Source organism: Chanodichthys erythropterus, chromosome 10 (assembly GCF_024489055.1).
Source record: "Chanodichthys erythropterus isolate Z2021 chromosome 10, ASM2448905v1, whole genome shotgun sequence".
Lineage (NCBI taxonomy): Eukaryota > Metazoa > Chordata > Actinopteri > Cypriniformes > Xenocyprididae > Chanodichthys > Chanodichthys erythropterus.
Genome location: NC_090230.1, coordinates 16,593,785 through 16,613,043, shown reverse-complemented (window position 1 = coordinate 16,613,043; position 19,259 = coordinate 16,593,785). Strand labels below are relative to the sequence as shown.

General features: G+C 40.2%; 1 protein-coding gene across 50 annotated transcripts in view; it reads left to right on the top strand.

The window, feature by feature from the left end:
- Positions 1–2,640: 2,640 nt before the first annotated feature.
- Positions 2,641–19,259, top strand: part of ptprc (protein tyrosine phosphatase receptor type C) — a 40,585-nt gene continuing 23,966 nt past the window's right edge. For 9 of the 50 annotated variants that reach the window (XM_067396235.1, XM_067396244.1, XM_067396241.1 and 6 more), the window contains exons 1-8: positions 2,642–2,902; positions 2,991–3,085; positions 8,438–8,473; positions 8,812–8,862; positions 9,520–9,573; positions 16,431–16,490; positions 16,952–16,963; positions 18,269–18,331. In XM_067396235.1, coding sequence (XP_067252336.1) covers positions 3,031–3,085; positions 8,438–8,473; positions 8,812–8,862; positions 9,520–9,573; positions 16,431–16,490; positions 16,952–16,963; positions 18,269–18,331 — 331 coding nt within the window. In that variant the 5' untranslated portion in view covers positions 2,642–2,902; positions 2,991–3,030. Of the gene's footprint in view, positions 2,903–2,990; positions 3,086–8,437; positions 8,474–8,811; positions 8,863–9,519; positions 9,574–16,430; positions 16,491–16,951; positions 16,964–18,268; positions 18,332–19,259 lie in introns of all 50 variants that reach the window. The other 41 variants (XM_067396255.1, XM_067396256.1, XM_067396253.1 and 38 more) reach the window with 19 other exon arrangements.

Below are 19,259 nucleotides of genomic sequence, written 5' to 3'. Positions count from 1 at the left end.
TTATAGTCTCCGGCACATGTCTTCTGAGCAATAAGTGATGTGAGTGGAAAAAAAAGTGGAAGAAATGATTCATTTTGCCTACAGTTTCTCTTAGAGTACTAAAGAGAAGTAAAGAAAAGAGGAATTTACACACGCACGTAATTCTCACAGTACTTTTATTGCATTGTTTTGGATTTGGTCTAAAAAATCTCTGAATAATCGATCTCTTTGAATTTTCTTCATAGATAATTGATCCCTCAGATATTTGAAGTTCATTACTGTCTGACTCTGTTCATGCAGTAGGTTGTCAGGTCGAGTTTTCATCTTTGCACGCCTCTTTGTCTCTGTGCTACTTCCTCAAACAGGCGGGAAACCAAAAAAAGTGAGGAGAGAAAAAAAAAGAACAGGCAAGGAAGTGGTATCTTGCAGCGCTGCCTACATGCAGGGCTTGGAAAGTGAGAAATAGTGAAAAAGCAACACAGCTCAAGTTTTGTAAGCTGCGTGAGTCATTTATAAAATATCAACATCACAATGTTTAATGAAACTTTTTTAAGTGTACATAAGGCATGTTTTGTTCAAAACTGTCTCTTTTCACAATATGGCTTCCAGTACCGTATTGTTTTTATAAAATATTTACAGCATAATAAAACTATTAAAGACACAAAGTGAAAGCAAAATGTTATTTAAGAAAAAATGGTAAAATATATAATACTTGGTATTTCAAAATGAGGAAACAAAGTCACATCACTAAGTTTGGGGTTTATTAATAGTGACCTTTTCGGATCGTAAGTCAGATCTTCAGTATATACTGCAGGTATCATAAAGCTTGCATGCACAGGGATGCGGGTGCAGAATTCATTTAAAAACCCTAGTGGTTGCTAAAACCCTCATCGTTTACAGATAGCAATAGTTTCTAACTAGCCCATCTAATGTTATTCAACCAATTTGCGGACTATTTTTGGACCTGATATATCATGTCTTGTGTGAATTTTTGCTTGTATTTAATCTCCCTCACATTCATACCACACTTTAAGATCTCAGTGAAAATGCAATAACAAAATTTGTTTTTTAAACACTATTTTATCTCATATTTTGAAATGTTTCTTGGTGTAATTTGTTTTCTGTGTTTATAATGTCCTCATCTAAAAAAATTTACAAGGCACCACCCCTGGAGAAAACGCCCTTTTTTATGGTACGGGATGTTCACCAAGGTTAGTAGTTGGCCTTAGTGAACATCTCAATATACCTAGGGTACATTTACATGACAACAATATAGTGTTTGTGTTTTTGAAAAGTTTTGCGTACAGACGGATCTGTGAAAATGATTAAAAGCACTGTATTATTCATGCCAGGCCAGTAGTTGGCGATGTCACATTGTAAAGAAACACTATGCGCCTATAGACTGAACACATGCGCATGACTTCCGCGTTTTCATGTTTGGGTTTTTTACATGGAGATGATGATGGTATCATTTTCAAAAAACTTGCACTTTGAATCCCATTTTCAAAAGCTTGAGTTTTCAGGCCCCCAAAAACGCAGTTGTCATGTAAATAAATGAGTTTTCAGTTTTTAGTTAGACCGTGTAAACGGCCCCTTAGTGATGACCAATCAGAAGCCAGGATTTGTTTTAATATATAAACTAGTAAAGCGAAATCCCTATTCCACTATTCATTCTAGTGCTATTCCAGATGGAGGTCATAGGAACGAAACATTGCTGAAATGTTCCTGATTTCTCTTTACTAATTTATATTGGAGTCAAATAAAATATTCATAAAAAATTCATATTTTTACTGCTAAGAAACACTACGCGCCTATAGACTGAACACATGCGCATGACTTCCACGTTTTCACATGTTTGCGTTTTTGTAGTTTACATGTAGATGATGATGATGGTATCATTTTCAAAAAATGTGATGACCAATCAGAAGCCAAGATTTGTTTTAATTTATTTTATTGTCTATTTTATTGTCTCTATTAATTTTATTTATTTTATTTTATAATATTGCTGTATCCTGTATATTTTGGTGAGTAATTTGTGTACTTGTAAAAAATATACAAAATATATGAAGGAATATGTGTGTGTGTGTGTGTATGTATATATATATATATATATATATATATATATATATATATATATATATATATATATATATATATATATATATATATTAGTAAAGAGAAATCCCACACACTATTCCGACAAAAATTGTCAATTTATTCAGCAATGTTTCAGTCTCGGACCTCCATGTCTGATGGAGGTCATGGGACCAAAACTTTGCTGAAATGCTGCTTAATTCTCTTTACTAATTTTTATTGGGTTTTAATTATTGCCATATAAATATAGAGTAAAATAAAATATTTATACAAATGTCATATTTTAACTGCTACTTACAGTCCTTGAATTTGACTACACTTCCCAAAGTACTGATATTTATTGCACCAATATTGTGCCCGGCTAATTTAATTATCTTCACTGCAAGAAAACTTGTTTATCTTTCAACAGAAGAAGAGGAACATTTAGGTTTTGTTCATGCTTAGATCGGTGAAGTTAAGTAACAATTTCTGCTTCATTGATGACATTTGAGTTGAATTGCTCATACGTTCAAGTTAAGGTGATTTTAATTCAAAATCTTCTGAAGGGGCTGCTCTCACTATGGATGCAGGTCGTCAAACAAAAAAAGCAAAAATGAGATCATTTTCTCTCATTTCTAATTTGAAGGACATGACACAGTACAAGGCGAGAGATGTGTGGCGTAGATGAAATTGCAACTTCCTGTTAAGAAAGGGCCTTAACGCAAAGCTGAAGGGGAGAGTGTCTCTGGCACTGCTCTGCTGTCTCTAGACCCTAAAAACAACTTAAGGATTTTTTTGAAGGTGAACACTCACCGGCAACAGGACCGACTGATTAGACGCATAAGAACACGTAAGATTAAATGAAAACAGAGCAAGAGATACCAGAGAGCCATTACGCATTCTGATGGTTAACCCAGATCTATGTCTGTTTCAAATAGGACATATGGTGTCTTAGAAGAGGCGTTTGAACCCTTGGATATGGCGAGATTTTATGCACTAGGACCCTTGGTTTTGGTCCTATGCTTGGTCTTATGTAAGTACAAAACTTTATAGGTTTTTTTATAGGTAGAAAGATTTTTTGACAGGATGTTTTTATGGTGACTAATTTTGTGAATTAATGATGTAGATTGATTCATAGTTTGGTCCAGTTTCTGTGTTGTGTAACATCACATCTATCTGAATAATAAATATAGTTCATTGAAACGTATTTACCATCACTAGTCATCAGTTTAAGTACTGAATTTAAGATGAATGAGTGTGTCCATAAATCTGTCGGACGTCAATGATGATCAAATCTTAGTGTGTACATTCAGGACAAACAATTTTATTGCCTGAGCCCTCAATTTATTTTAAGAATTTTATCTGTAATTATTAGCAGTGTTATTATTTTACTGAGAATCACCATCATCGTTGACTGAGAAGGGGAATTCTCTTTATCCTGCCAAAGTGAGAAGTTGTTGCTTTGTAAAGCATCAGAGTGAAGGCGAAATGTTGCAAAAGAGCGCTTTGTTGCAAAACTCGAGCTTTCAAAAGGGTCTGTGGCGGGACTCTTGCGAGGTGTGTTGGGTTCTAGTTTGTGTTACCTGGTAAAGGAGCTGTCAAAGATCAGGTTGCTTTGGGTGTGTCCTCTTAAACTTGCTTGAGGTTCTGCTAGATTTGACCGGTGCTGAGGCCGAGCTGACAGTCAATATTTCCTGCTTTCATCTGCCACATTTTGATGGGTGTTGTTGACAATCTATTTGTTATTTTATAGAGTTCTATTCTGCTGTCTTAAAAGTAAAGGCTCTTGGGCTGTTCTTGTGAAGAACATTTTTGACATTCTTGAGTTGAGTTCTTTGGAATTCTTTCTGGGGAAATTGCATCAGCCTGTAAAAACCTTTTTGGTTGCAACTGAAACTTTTTTTTTTTTTTTTTTGCACATTTAGTAAAATAATGTAATAATATAATACAATATAATATATGTACATTTTATAATTTTAAATAATAATTTTTTAATCATGTATTTTCATTAATGTAATTTACTAAGCAAATTCCTGTCCTTAATATAATATAATAATTATAATAATATAAATAAATAGGTTTTCATAGCAAATAACATTTTATTAAAAACATTATTTAGAAATAATGTACATTTTATAATTTAATATAATATATTTGTTTAATATTTTAATATTCTTATGTGTTGCTTAGCCTTATTATTTAATTTAATTGAATATTAAGATAACAAGGATAGAAACTTTCCTTAGTAAATTACATTTTATCGAAAATTTTATTATATTATATTTTTATCAGACACTCTTTTGGATGTCACATTGCATGATGCGATGCATTGAACATGATGTATTGCTGCACATGCCTTTGACCACTTCCTTGTTCCATTTTGAGCCGGTTTCTATGCCTCGTAATTTGCCGGCTAAAATGGTGCTCGTGAGAGTTACTGAAGACGTGCCGTGAGCCATGTATAATCTTAATATCTTTTGACTATATATAAAAATGCTGTGGGTTGAGACTGTATGAGAATCCTTGTGACTGCACTGTACATGCAAATCACATAGAAAAGGAAGCCAGAGATCGAAAGATGGGCCTATGAGTGAGACTGAGGCCCAAGAGTCAATGCTCAGGGGAATATTCATGAAATCAGTATATGATGCTGCTTTACAGGCTTATTTGGATGTTGTCTTTAATTGTTAAAGGGTTAGCTCATCTGAAAATGAAAATTCTGTCATTTTATACTCACTCCCATGTCGTTCCAAACATGTGTGACATTCTTTCTTCTGCTTTCTGTGGAATGCTAAAGAAGATATTTAGCTGAATGTTGACGCTGCACCTTTCCATACATTGAAAGTTAATTGTGACCAAAGGTTCTTAAGTATCAAAATGAAATACATCATAAAAGTAGTTCATACTGCTATATTCCGAGTATTCTGAAGTCAGACAAGAGTTTTTTGTGAGGAACAGACCGAAATTTAAGTCTTAAAAAAACTAAATCTGCATACAAATGTGTCAAGGCATGGAATATATACTACATGTGTCACATTGACTATGTTAAATTGACTTTTACTGCTTTTTTGTCATTTGTGGAGCTTGACAGTTCATGGCAATCAGCATCATGAATATCCAATATCATCAATATCATTTTGGGGTCCGCAAACCATAATTTTTTTTTTTTTTTTTTTGTGGTAAAATGTCTTTATGTAATATCAATCACTCAAAGATTCACAACTGATGTATGGAAATTTGTGATGTTACTGTATACACTAACTGTGGAAAAATCTCATTGAACTGGTCTAATGTGTTCAAAAATATTATTTAATATGACCAAATCAACCTGTCTCTATTGTTACACCAAAAAACTTAATTCAAAGGGTCAATGTGTGAAACCACTAAGGTAACAATTAATTAATTGTTTTAGCATTTTTTTCTCAGTGTCTTACATCAGAATTGCTCATGTAGCTTAACATGTCCAATTTCTATAGCTTCCATGCCTATTTACACTTAATCATCAAAACCCAATTTTCATATATTGTTAGATTTTTGTAACAAGCTGAGTTTTGTTGTACATAAAATCATTGAATTAGTGTTGACTTCATGTCTGCATGTCATGAATGAGGCCGTATAGACTGTACATATACTTGAACTCTGCGGTAACTAGGCAATTGTCACATTGCGTTGACCAAATGTGCCACCTGCATTATTTTTGATTGTGGGCGGTTGCCTGGCTAAATTGGCACAGTTTTTTACAAACCAACAATTATCCAGTAAACAAGAGTATTTGCTTGAATTCAAGTGTAAATATAATATCATAGGTAAAAAGATGTATGTTTTTTATCCAGTATGTTTCTTTAATTCACTCTCAAAATATCTTCAAAATCTTATAAGATGAGAGATACATGTCGCAACTTTGGTGTTAAAGTTATTTTGTGATTTTTAACTAGCATACAGGTTAAGTCTGATATGTCTGATATGTAACTAGTAAGGACTTTACTTGCATGTCCTGCAGCTTAATGGCCTTTAAATGGTTTTTACCAATTCTGTCAAAAAAAAAAAAAAAAAAAAAAAATAAATAAATATATATATATATATATATATATATATATATATATATATATATATATATATATATATATATATATATATATATATAAACGATGAAACACAACTGAAAAACATCTTTTACAATGTTGATAAAACAATTTGAAAGGAATTATTTGAACATTTATAGACTAAATGTGAATATTATTAGGCCTGTTATAATTGTTTTAAAACCAATGCGTATATGATATTTGCCATTATTACTGAATATAGTTGATAAACAGTACTGTGCAAAAGTTTTAAGCCACCAGAAGCTTTGTTGTTTTAATAACCATCCATATTTATTTTTCAGTCTCTTTATGATAAAAACATAAATACAGGAAATATGTACACAAAATGTAAAAAAAAAAAAAAAAAAAATTCATAACAAAATGGCTTCTTTAAGCAAAAATCAGTATTTAGTGTGACTTCCTGGACTGCTTCCAGTTTCTCAAAGAAGAAACTCTGAGAAACTTCTCATCAGATTTTAAAAGTTTTCTTGGCCTTCCAGTCTTTTTCCTTTCCATGTAGGTTTAAAAGAGCTGGTTCCTGCTATTGCTCAAGTGTAAGGGGAGGTCACTAAATACTTGCTACATTCAAATGTATTCTGATTATATTCTAATAAAGAGACTTAATTATAATTATATATAGTCATTATATCATAGCTAAAACAACATCTAATGGTGACCTAAGAATTTTGCACAGTAATGTACATTGTTTTAAAAGTCCATGTTTGTGGATATAGTGCAGTTTGGAGTTTTAGATAATACTTTAAATAACTAAGATTGAGGTTTATGCAAACTTCACTACCGTCACTGTGGTTTGTTTGACAAGGCAGTAAAATTAAAATATAATATTTTTAAAAAGAATCATCTAAAATGAGACATATAAAACTGGCATTTTAAAGTCATTATTCTCATGCTGTCATGTTCCATGTAATGGGTGGACCTGCTAAAACAACCAAGCTCAGACTGCACGCACCTCAAGTTGTGAACCAAGTCGAGCAAAACCACATCCGGCAAAGAAAATAAATGAAAAAGTACTGCTTGCTCTGACACTTGAGTTAAAATGCCAGTTACTAAAAGTTAAGGTAAGATTAAGAAGTTTTCAGAATGCTAAAAATAAGACATATAAGGGTTAAAAATCACCAGATTTGACATTGCATTATAGGTGAATGCATTGATTATAAATGAAACTGCACTAACTACTTAGTTGACATACATATGATGACGTCAAAGCTCTCATGTAAACGATAACGAATTGCATAGATATAATTTGCATATCTATAGATATCTTCTTATCTACCCCCCACTCCCAGAAGTTCATCTGACCCCTCCCCCTTCAGCACACGCTCAATATATGAGTGACACAACCATGTGCTGGCGAACAGAATAAAAAAGAAAGCAAAGTGCCTGAGCCTTGAGAACGGGGGAAGGGTTTTGTCAAGCTACAGGAAGTTGTGGTTGAGAAACTGAAATTGTTTGTGTGCGCTCTTCGTTTCCATGGCAGCCAGGTCGCGCCACATACAGACCACTGCTAGTAACTCCCTTCCCTTTTTCTGACCAAAGCCAATGGTTTTACAAGGAGCCTGTGTTTCACTTGGGTTTCAAAGAATTGAACTGCTGAATATACTGTGTGAGTGTTTTGGTTTGCGATAGTTGGCTTGTTTCTAAATGAAACCGCTTTTCAGTTGTCAGCGAACTTTTTCTCATTTTTTTGTTTGGTTACACTTCTTTTTGATGGTCCCCTTTAGACATTCTCTGTTAAATATAAGTAATGTTGCACCTAGAAGTCAACTAACTCTTATTAGAGTTTTAGTAGACTGTTAGGCATTAGGGTTAGCAGAATAAAGTTGACATGTACTTGCATAGTTACTTATAGTCGGTAGAACGTGTGTTGGGGAGCATCAAAATAAAGTGTAACCATTTGTTTTTTCTAAATGATTTGTACAAGCTGTTGCTTTGGTTGCTTTCTGTTGCAATGCTTTGGTAATTTTTTTTTTTTTAAATCCAGTTTTAGAGAACAGATTTCTACAAATAGGGCATTTTTCTGGACGCCATCCAGAATTCATTTTCTAAAATAAGTTTTTTTTTTTTTTTGTATGTTTCAAATATTGTGCTGTTTCTAGTGAAAACTGAGATTGGCTTCTTCTACCTTTCAGCATATAAGATATTGGCTTAATCAACCAAGGTCTAATTAGAAAATGTGCAGTTTGCTAGAGAAAATTGCTTCTTTGGTCTTAAATATAAATTTGTAGTGTTTGTATTTATATCCTGTAGTTGACTATCTAAACTGAACTTGCTTTTTCTTTTAGCCACAGGCCCCTTACCCGCACACATGAATGACAATGGTAATGATTATCCTTTTTTGACATTATGTGACATTTCATATCTTTTATTGTTGACCTTGACAGCCGTGCACCAAATTAAACTTTACTGTATTGTGGTGCAAATTCTTCTCTCATTTAAAATAGCTAATGCTAAAGCTAATACAATAATTAATTTGATATTGGCTTCTATACTCCTAACTTTTATCATGCAAGCTCTTCATAAATAGAGATTTAATTTGAAAGTGTACGGCTTGCTAGAAAAAGCTTCTTATGACCTTTTGTGTTGGTTTGTAGTTTTAGTGTGTTTGTAAGTCTTTCTTGTAGTCGACGATCTCAAATGAATTTGCTCTTTCCTTTAGCCGCAGGCCCCTCAACCGCACACACAACTCAAGCCCCAAAATCAGGGAAAGGTAATGTTCATCCTCTTTTGACATGCTCTCTTGCAGTCAGTGACGATTAAGGATGTACAACATGATGAAAAAGAAAATTACAAATTTAAAATCTACTTTACACACATGTGGCAAGTTCTCAGATTTAGACATTTGTAAGATATTTATTAATAGAGATTTAGTTTGAAAGTGTAGCTTCTTAGAAGCTTCTTTGACCTTTTTTTTGTAAGTTTGTAGTTTTACAGTGTTTGTAGTTATTTCCTATAGTTGACTATCTCAAATGAACTTGCATTTTCCTTTAGCCACAGGCCCCTCACCTGCACACGAGTAAAGATTGTAATGATTACCCCTTTTGTGACATTATGTGACATTTCATATCTTTTGTTGTTGACCTTGACAGCCGTGCACCAAATTAAACTTTATTGTATTGTGGTGCAAATTCTTCTCTCATTTAAAATAGCTAATGCTAAAGCTAATACAATAATTAATTAATTTGATATTGGCTTCTATACTCCTAACTTTTATCTTGCAAGCTCTTCATAAAAAGAGATTTCATTTGAAAGTGTACGGCTTGCTAGAAAAAGCTTCTTTGACCTTTTGTGTAGGTTTGTAGTTTTACAGTTTTTGTAGTTCTTTCCTTTAGTCGACTATCTCAAATGAACTTGCTTTTTCCTTTAGCCACAATCTCCTCACCCGCACACACAACTCAAGTCCCAATAACAGAAGCAAAAGGTAATGTGCACCATCTTTTGACAGCCTCTCTTGCAGTCAGTGATGAGTAAGGATGTACAACATGATGAAAAAGAAAATTACAAATTTAAAATCTCCTTTAACACACATGTGGCAAGTTCTCAGATTTAGACATTTGTAAGATATTTATCAATAGAGATTTAATTTGAAAGTGTACGGCTTGCTAGAAAAAGCTTCTTTGACATTTTGTGTTGGTTTGTAGTTTTAGAGTATTTGTAATTCATTCCTGTAGTCGACTATCTTAAATGAACTTGCTTTTTCCTTTAGCCACAGGCCCCTCACATGCACACACGAGTAAAAATGATGATTACCCCTTTTTGACATCATTTGACATTTCATATCTTTTATTGTTGACCTTGATGGAAGTGCACCAAATTAAACGTTATTGTATTGTGGTGCAAGGCCAAAATTATTAGAATAGTAAGATTTTTTTTATGTTTTAAAAGAAGTTTCTTCTGCTCACCAAGGCTTCATTTATTTGATCCAAAATACAGCAAAAACAGTAATATTGTGAATTGAAGCTTTTGCAACATCATACATTTAATGCTTGCTGAATAAAAGTATTAATTTCTTTAATTCCAGAAAGAAAAAGAAAAAAACTCATACTTACCCCATGCTTTTAAACGGTAGTGATAATGTTGCAAAAGCTTTCTATTTCAGATAAATGCTGTTCTTTTGAACTTTATATTTACCAAATTATCCTGAGAAGAAATTGTACACAACTGTTTTCAACATTGATAATAGTAATAAATGTTTCTTTGAGCAGAAAATCAGCATATTAGAATGATTTCTGAAAGATCATGTGACACTGAAGACTGGAGTAATGATGTTGAAAATTCAGCTTTACCAAAACAGAAATAAACTGCATTTTAAAATATATTCAAATATAAAACAGTTATTTTAAATTGTAAAAACGTCCAGATGATAAAATCTGACAAAAGTGGACGGCCAGGACCAGCCAGCCGCCTCACAGATGTCTTTAATGGAAACTCCATTAGACCAGGCCCAGGAGGAAGCCATTCCTCTAGTGGAATGGGCCCTAACTCCTAAGGGGCATTCAATGTCCAAGGAGGAGTAACAGAGATTAATCGCGTTGACTATCCAACATGAGAGACGTTGTTTTGAGACCGAGGACCCTTTGGTGCGGCCACCAAAACAGACAAAGAGCTGATCCGACTGCCTGAAAGGCTGCGATCGCTCTACATAGGTCCTCAATGCCCTGACAGGGCAGAGTAACTCCAGCTCCTGTTCATCTGCAGAGGGAGGAAGAGCAGAGAGCGAAATGACCTGAGCTCTAAACGGAGTAGAGAGCACTTTGGGTACGTAGCCATGCCTAGGTTTCAGTACGACCTTAGAGTCGTTAGGCCCAAATTCGAGGCACGCAGGGCTCACAGAGAGCGCCTGCAAGTCGCCAACACGCTTGACCGATGCTAGTGCAAGTAGCAGAGCGGTTTTCAGGGTTAAAGGCCTGAGGTCAGCTGAACTCAGCGGCTCGAAGGGGTTACCTTTGAGAGCCCTAAGGACCAAAGAAAGGTCCCAAGTGGGAACAGTAAGGGGACGAGGAGGATTTAATCGCCTAGAACCCCTTAAGAAACGAACCACAAGGTTGTTTCGACCCACTGACTGGCCAGCGATAGGAGCATGAAACGCTGAGATGGCTGCTACGTATACTTTGAGCGTTGAGGGGGCGCGCCCCAGATCCAAACGCTCTTGTAGGAAGGACAGTATCGGAGATACGTCACACTCCACGGGGTCTATGTTGCGTGTGGAACACCAATCAACCAAGACTGACCATTTCTGGGCGTAGAGGCGTCTCGTGGACGGGGCTCTGGCCTTAGATATGGTCTCTAGTACGTCCCTGGGAAGGTCAGTTGGCTCCCATCGAGGGACCAGAGATGTAGAGCCCAGAGCTCTGGCTGTGGGTGCCAGATTGTTCTGTTCGCCTGAGAGAGGAGGTCCCGCCTCAGGGGAATGGGCCATGGGGCTCTCGTGGAGAGCTTGAACAGCTCTGAGGACCAAGTCTGGCTCCTCAAGAGCGGGGCCACTAGAAGGACTCTGTGTCTGTCTTCCTTGACTCGCCTGATGACCTGCGGGATCAGTGCGATCGGGGGAAATGCGTAAAGGAGTGTGCTGGGCCAGGTGTGGGCCAGCGCATCGACTTCCTTTGAGAAATATGTTGGGCAATGAGAGTTGTCTTCTGAGGCGAAGAGGTCTATCTCTGCTCTCCCGAAGAGCTCCCAAATCTTGAGAACCATCTGGGGATGGAGCATCCACTCATCTGAGGGGACGTTGCTCCGTGATAGCATATCTGCACCCAGGTTGGTTTTGCCAGGTATATGAGTCGCCCTGAGCAACCGAAGCCTTGGTATTGCCCACTCCAGAAGACGTTTCGCCAGAGCACATAGACGGCTGGACGAAAGACCACCCTGGTGATTTATGTATGACATCACAGTCATGCTGTCCGATTGGACTAAGACGTGGCGTCCCGTCAAGTGAACCTGGAAAGCTTGCAGGGCTTTCATCACTGCCAACATTTCGAGGCAGTTGATATGGAGATGGCTTTCTTCGTGGGACCACGAGCCGAAGGCCGGTCTGCCCTCGCACAGAGCCCCCCAACCTGAGTTGGATGCGTCCGTCGAGAGCACCGTCCTTGCACCCAAGCAGGGTTCATCCAAGGTTTCAGGGCTAAAAGACAGGCCCGATTGACCTTGAGACATAAGCGGCCGTGCCGCCAGGCATGTGGGGGGACCCGGGATTTCAGCCAGAACTGTAGCGGCCGCATCCGAAGAAGGCCGAGCTGCAGAACCGGGGAGGCGGAAGCCATCAGCCCTAAGAGCCTCTGGAAGAGCTTCAGAGGAAGATAGGCTTTGTTCTTGACGGAAGCCGCGAGCTGCTGTACCGCCAGGGCGCGCTCTGGCGAGACTACTGCCGTCATGCGGACTGAATCGAAAACTGCCCCCAGAAACGAAATTGGCTGGGGAGCAGTGAGCTCTTGGCTAGGTTGACCCTGAGACCCAGGCATTGTAGATGGCTGAGGAGCACGGATCTGTGGTGTTCCAGCTCGACTCGCGAATGGGCCAAAATGAGCCAATCGTCGAGGTAATTCAGAACCCGGATTCCCATCTGTCTCAGAGGGGAAAGCGCTGCGTTCATGCACTTGGTGAAAGTGCGAGGAGCCATAGACAGCCCGAAGGGCAGGACCGTATATTGGTATGCCACTCCCTCGAACGCGAATCTCAAGAATCGTCTGTGAAGGGGGGCTATCTGGATGTGAAAATATGCATCTTTCAGATCCAGCGAGCATAACCAGTCCTCGTGGCAAATCTGTGCGTGGATCTGCTTCAGCGTCAGCATTTTGAACTTCCGTCTCATGAGGGAGCGATTCAAAAGTCTGAGATCTCGGATGGGCCTGGTGCCGCCATCCTTTTTGGGGACCAGAAAGTAACGGCTGTAAAAGCCTGACTCGCTCTCTGAAGGGGGAACTATTTCTATAGCCCCTTACTTCAGTAAGGTCATGACCTCGGCCCGGAGGACAGGAGCGTCGTCCGGGTTCACCAATGTTTGAAGCACCCCTCCGAAGCGAGGGGGCCGTCGTGCAAACTGGAGCGAGTAGCCCTGCTTTATGATCCCGAGGATCCAGCTTGACACGTCGGGGATGGCCTGCCAGGCCTCGGCCCGAGTGACAAGGGGTTGAATGATGTCGGATGACAGGCCGCTGGATAGGGGGCCATGCACCGAAGGAGGTGGAAGAGGAAATTTGCTCTCTTTTTGAGGAAGTAAAATAGTGTTCACCGTGAAAACGGCGTTTTGTTTGGGCGCAACATGTGTGGGCCCAGCTACAACACAGAGCATTTCTCCCACGCCCGGAATTAAACAAGGCGGAGGGGAGACTGCACGAGGGAGCTTTTGGGGTTGTCCGGTCGTAACGGGACATTCCCCAACCCTCTTCCTTCCTGCTGGATCAGGACGTCTTCAGAGTCACCGGGTCCAGCGCAATCTTGGGCCGGGGTCCCTGGCGTCTCGGGAAGGAGGATTGGCGCTTAGCAGGGCGAGGGCGCTGACGATGCTCCTTAGGCGGCGCTGCTTGAGAGGTGGATGGGGCAGGTTTGGTCTGCTGAGCCGGCGCAGTACTGGGGCGGCTAGGAGCAGACGCAGAGCTGGAGCGCTTGGGCAGAAAGCGTCTCATGGCCTGAGACGACTTCTGCGCTGCTGTGAAGTGCTCGGTGAAACTATCCACCGCTGGCCCAAAAAGACCGGAAGGGGAGACCGGGGCGTCCAGAAAGGCCGTCTTATCCAGGTCCTTGATTTCCGTGAGGTTGAGCCAAAGATGGCGCTCAAGCACAACCAGGCTGGCCATGGAACGCCCGATGGCCTGGGCAGTGGCCTTCGTGGCCGGCAGGGCTAGATCGGTGGTGCTGCGGAGATCCTTGAAGGCAGGTGCATAAGTGCCGGACTAGTCCAAAGAGCGGAGGAGTTTGGCCTGGAACACCTGGAGGATCGCCATGGTGTGAAGCGCCGAAGCAGCTTGGCCAGCAGAGGTGTAGGCTCTTCCAGCCAGAGTAAAGGTGGTTCTGCAGGGCTTGGAAGGCAGGGCTCTCTTGGTTTTCCATCCCACAGCCGCCGGAGGACAAAGGTGAGCTGCCACCGCTTCATCCAGGGGCGGCAAATGCTCATAGCCCTTTTCTTCTGCGCCGTCGACAGCAGTGAGGGCAGAACGGTGCGTTGTGTGGAGGCGGGCAGAGTACGGAGCGCGCCACGACTTCGTAAGCTCCTCGTGCACCTCGGGGAAAAAATGGAGCGGACCGCTGGCGAGGGGCTTTGCGGCGGCCTGGCAGGAACCACTCATCCAGGCGGCTGCGCGCTGGCTCCTCCGGCGGGGCCCAGTCGAGGTGTAGCTCTTCCACTGCTCTGGATAGGATGTGGAAGAGCTCGGCATCCATACCCTGGCCATGTTCAGTGGGCTCCAAAGGAGGCGGGGGAGCAGGTTCGTCCGGCTCGCCAGCCCATCCTTCCGCTTCAGAAGCCGCAAGAGACATGGAGTCATTGGGCTCTTCGTCAGATCCGAGACGAGACGAGGTCGCTCGCATCTGCAGAGGGACGCTGCTCTGGACGGGAGAACATGACGGGAGAATGTTCTCTCGGGGGAGAAGGCGAGGCACGCGGGGGCTGGGCCGACGTGAGCTTGCACAACTCCGGGCGCTGAGTCGCTCTACCCCGCTGTCTCTTCCTGGCCGGCTCGCGGGAGGAAGGAGACGGGAGGGTGCGAGCGGCGAGATCGCCTTCAGTGAAGAAGGCGACCCGCGAGCACAGAGAACCGAGGCTCATGCTCTCGCAGTGCGGGCATGAGGCTCCAGCGAGCGCGCCGTCGGCGTGGGACTTGCCCAGGCACGCGACACACTCGCTGTGTCCGTCATCATCGTGCAGAGGGGCTCTGCACGTGCTACAAGAGTGGCGCGGCATTTGCAGCAACGCCGCCGCCGTTATAACGGCGATTGGGGGGCTCTTTTAGAGCGGCGAGGGCCGCGGAAGCTCTTTTAGAGCGGTAGAACCGCTGAGGAAACGCTCTTTTAGAGCGGCAATAAGCCGCGGGAAAGCTCTCAAGGGGCGCGCAGGATGGCGGCAGGAGACACGCTGAGAAGGCGGCCGGAAGCGGGAGGCGGGCGTCTCGAGGACGGCGCTCGGGGCGGCAGTCAGCGAGCGCGCCGGCGCTGTCTCCGACCGGGGAGTTCAGCTGGGTCCGCTGCGGGGCCTCTTCAGACGGTGGCGGGAGCTTCTCGAAGCCGGCGAGCTTCCTCAGGCTTCAGGCGGAGATCAGCGAGGAGATGCGTTGTCGTCGCTGAAGGAGAAAGGACAGAAATCCTATGGCGAAACGCCTGCTTATATAGCCCTTTGCCCCGCCCATTTCGGCGGGAAAGTTTGCGCGCTTTCTCGCCATAGGTCACGCAGCTATGCCGCGCCGTCATTGGTTCAACGACTTGTCTATGAGTGAACCAATGACGATGCAGTTACACTGCGTTATTGAAAAAGGCTTCAGTGACGGGGAAAAAGGGAGACTTTTCCCCATACGCAGTACGAGTGAAGTATCGAAAGGGAACTATATCTTTTATTGTTGATGTTTCAGTTTTTCCCCATTTGATTGGCCTAAAATCTCTCATTTTGAAATGCTGGTCACAGACACAGGTTTTTCAGATTTTCCGTTGCAGCATTCTCTCCGTATTTACAGTTCTTTGTAGCCTTTAGCCACGGCCTGCAACTCTCTGGATCCTTCACTGGAACCGAAAGCAACTCACTCTAGCTAAATGTTTACACTTTGAATTCTTGCTCCTGGGAGCAATATAAGTCGACACTATGACTAAAAGTTTGCTAAGAAGTATTTCCTACTAAAGCAAAGCAGTATTTGACTCCGGTCAAGCGTTCCCATAGCAGACTGGTTGAAGTGGCCTTGGATGGCAACATGCCCAGTGCAAAAGGGAAGATAACAGCATTTTTTATTTCATTTTTTGCTCACCTTTCTACTGAAGAGGCAGCAAAGTTTTATTGAAAGCCCATTTAGCCAGCTGTGAAGTACCCCTTTAATAAATATACACTATCATTCAAAAGTTTGGGACCAAGGAATGGCATCCTTGCTGAATGAAAGTATCTTTCTGGTTCAATTAATAAAAATAAAAATAATAAAATAATAATAATAAAAAAAATTATTGTACTCATTTCTGTAATTTAGCTTGTTGTGATTTGTACTGCATTTCGTTTATTAATCATGTGGAAAATGTCAACTTTATTCATTAAATATTCATAGACTTTCATAGATCCAGTTTAAACTATATGATTATGTCAAACAGGTTCTTCTAACTCCACCAACAATACCACGCTATCCACTCCTGTCACACCTACGCCTGCAGGTAACCATGACAACACCATCACTACAGCAGACACTTACTTTCACTCATGACCTCTTTACTTTCACTTTCACTCATGACCTCTGACCTCCATCCTTCTATCGCGCTGCATTGCAATCTCACCACCGCTGTGTCCTTCAAACTCTCATCACCATTGTGGTTTACAGTAACTGCAGTTATGAATTAGTGTTATAGGCAATGTTACATTTTTATAACATTGCTAGTCTAAATAAATTGGACTTTTTTCCTCATGTGAAGTCTAAGACATGAATTAGATGTAAATAGTACTGCTAACAGATGTGTTGGTAAGGTAATGTGGGTAAGTAGCTGCACATCATGCAGTAGTTTCAGTTCAATCACCCTTTGATTCCTAGAAAATATTAAATTAAACAATTAAAAGTTCAGTTGCATAATGTGATTCTGATTCAGTTAATTAATAAAGTTTCATCTCACACTTTCCACAGGTTCAGCACAAGGTATGTGTCACTCTTTACCCATGCTATTTCTCTTATGCTGATGATGCTTCCAGTTAATTATAGCTATTAGGTGTGTGTGTGTGTGTGGGGAGGGGGGGTAGTTGGGTGTAATGGTACAGGTATTCATCCCAAACTGTACGGTATGGACCTCCCGGTTCGGTTCATGCAGTTAGATGACGAATACAGTAAGTCACAGGCGATCCACACTACAAACCAGAAGGCGGTGTGCACGGTAATGCATTGTAGCCTAACCAATTTTAACCAGCATTAACCACCAATAATCGCAATAAGCTCTGTGTTTTGTTACTTTCGATAAGAAGCAATGGGTACTTTTTAAAAATCTGCCAATTTCATCAAGAAATTCAAACAATAAATGCACAGACACGAGTGAACACGATCATCTCTTCCTCTTCACTACTAATTACAGAATGAACATGAATGAACATCTATACACAGGTATGTTGTAAGATACAGTACAACTTACCGAAAAGTATATTGTGTAATCGCTCAACCAGTGTTTCAACCGCGGAAAGACGTCAGTAAAACAGCTTGTAAACAATGTCACACATTTACCTCAGAAAAGCCATTCTGTGTCCACTGTTGTTCGCTAGAGAAATTAACTCTTTAAAATATGCAATATATTCACCTCTATATTAATTATATTTTATTTAACCTGTTAGTGATGCCTTAATTATTTAATGTATGTTTAAATAAATCCGTCATGAAAACAAGTTGACAGCCACTGTGCAAATGAATATATTTCAACAATGAATTGGAGAAACATAATTTTATAATTAGATATAGAAGTTATTGCAAAAACTGCTGCAATTTACCTGTTTACAATTTTATTTATTATTATTATTTGAGTGTTGATGATTATATCTAAAAAATAAATAGCAACTGAATTTAGTAGTATGAACTCTGTTGTTAATTGTAACCTTTAATATTATAGCAATGTGCAAGTAAGGGCTCACAATATAGTTTACAGCATTAGTATAATTGGATGAATTTAAAGACAGAGTTTGTTCAGCAAACCACTGTTTAATAATAATAAAAATAATAATAATAAAGTTTAGTTTCTCACCCAGCTGTACCAAACCCATACCGAGACTTCAAAACCGAGGTACATACCGAACCGTCATTTTTATGTACTGTTACACCCCTTGGTGTGTGTGTGTGTGTGTGTGTGAGAGGTGTGCCAGTTTTTCTTTTAAATAAGCTATACTCTTGGAAAAGAGAAAAATACATTTGTGAGATCTTGAAATGCTTGAGATATATTTTCATGGTGTCAATCCATCATTACAGACAATCAGTCAATCTCCTCCACTCTCATCTCTTCATCAAACACACCTGCACCTCCCCCAGAAGGTAAAGCTGACATCACATCATCAAACTCACACTCCTGCATATTATTATTCTCTCACTCACAATCTCTCACTCTCTGACCTCCATCTTCCCATCATGCCATGCTACAAGCACACCATCTCTGAGCAAAAGTTCTTATTTATTTAATTTTTAGACATTCATTGATTTATTTGTGTTTGTTTGTCCCAAGCAAGTAATTTTAAGCCATACCAGGCTTCACATTTACGATCAGGCAATATTGTAAATAATATTAAAAATTATTTTTATTTATCATAAAGAAATCCAGATCATGTGCTCAAACAACCCTAAATCCAAGAGATCCAGTTTAAAGCACATATAGCAAGTTCTTAGAAACTTAGAAACCAAAAAAATACCAAATACAAAAAAAAAAAAACTCTAAAAATATGGTATAGCCTTCAAATAAATAACATAAATTTTACTATTTATTACTACATTAACTTGCCCCTATTATGCTTTTTTGAATATTACTTTTGATGCAGCATGTAATCTAATTGTGAATGTAAAAGGTCTGCAATGTTCCAAAGCTCAAAGTGCACAACAAATAAAGTTATTTTCTCCTAAATGAAAGAACCGATTAAGTACTGCCTAAAACGAGTCATCATTAATTCCAGTCTTACTTCTCAAACCTACATTTGTAGCAGATTTGCATAATGCCACCTATGTTCATCATTAGCTGCTCCAAACGTCTCCTTTGACCCTCAAACACTGTAGTTGTATCTGAGGCCTGGAAGAGTTGTGTTTGTGTTGTCGACATGTCGAGAAGGTGCTGTGAAAACAAATTCACTTTGTGTGTGCTTCCAAAGGATGAAGACTCGAATTGATTCAGTAAAACCGATTCCACAGTTACTGTTCATATCGCTGAGCTGAGGAAGATCCGGAGCTGAAATAGGCCTTATTCAGGGTAGGCCCC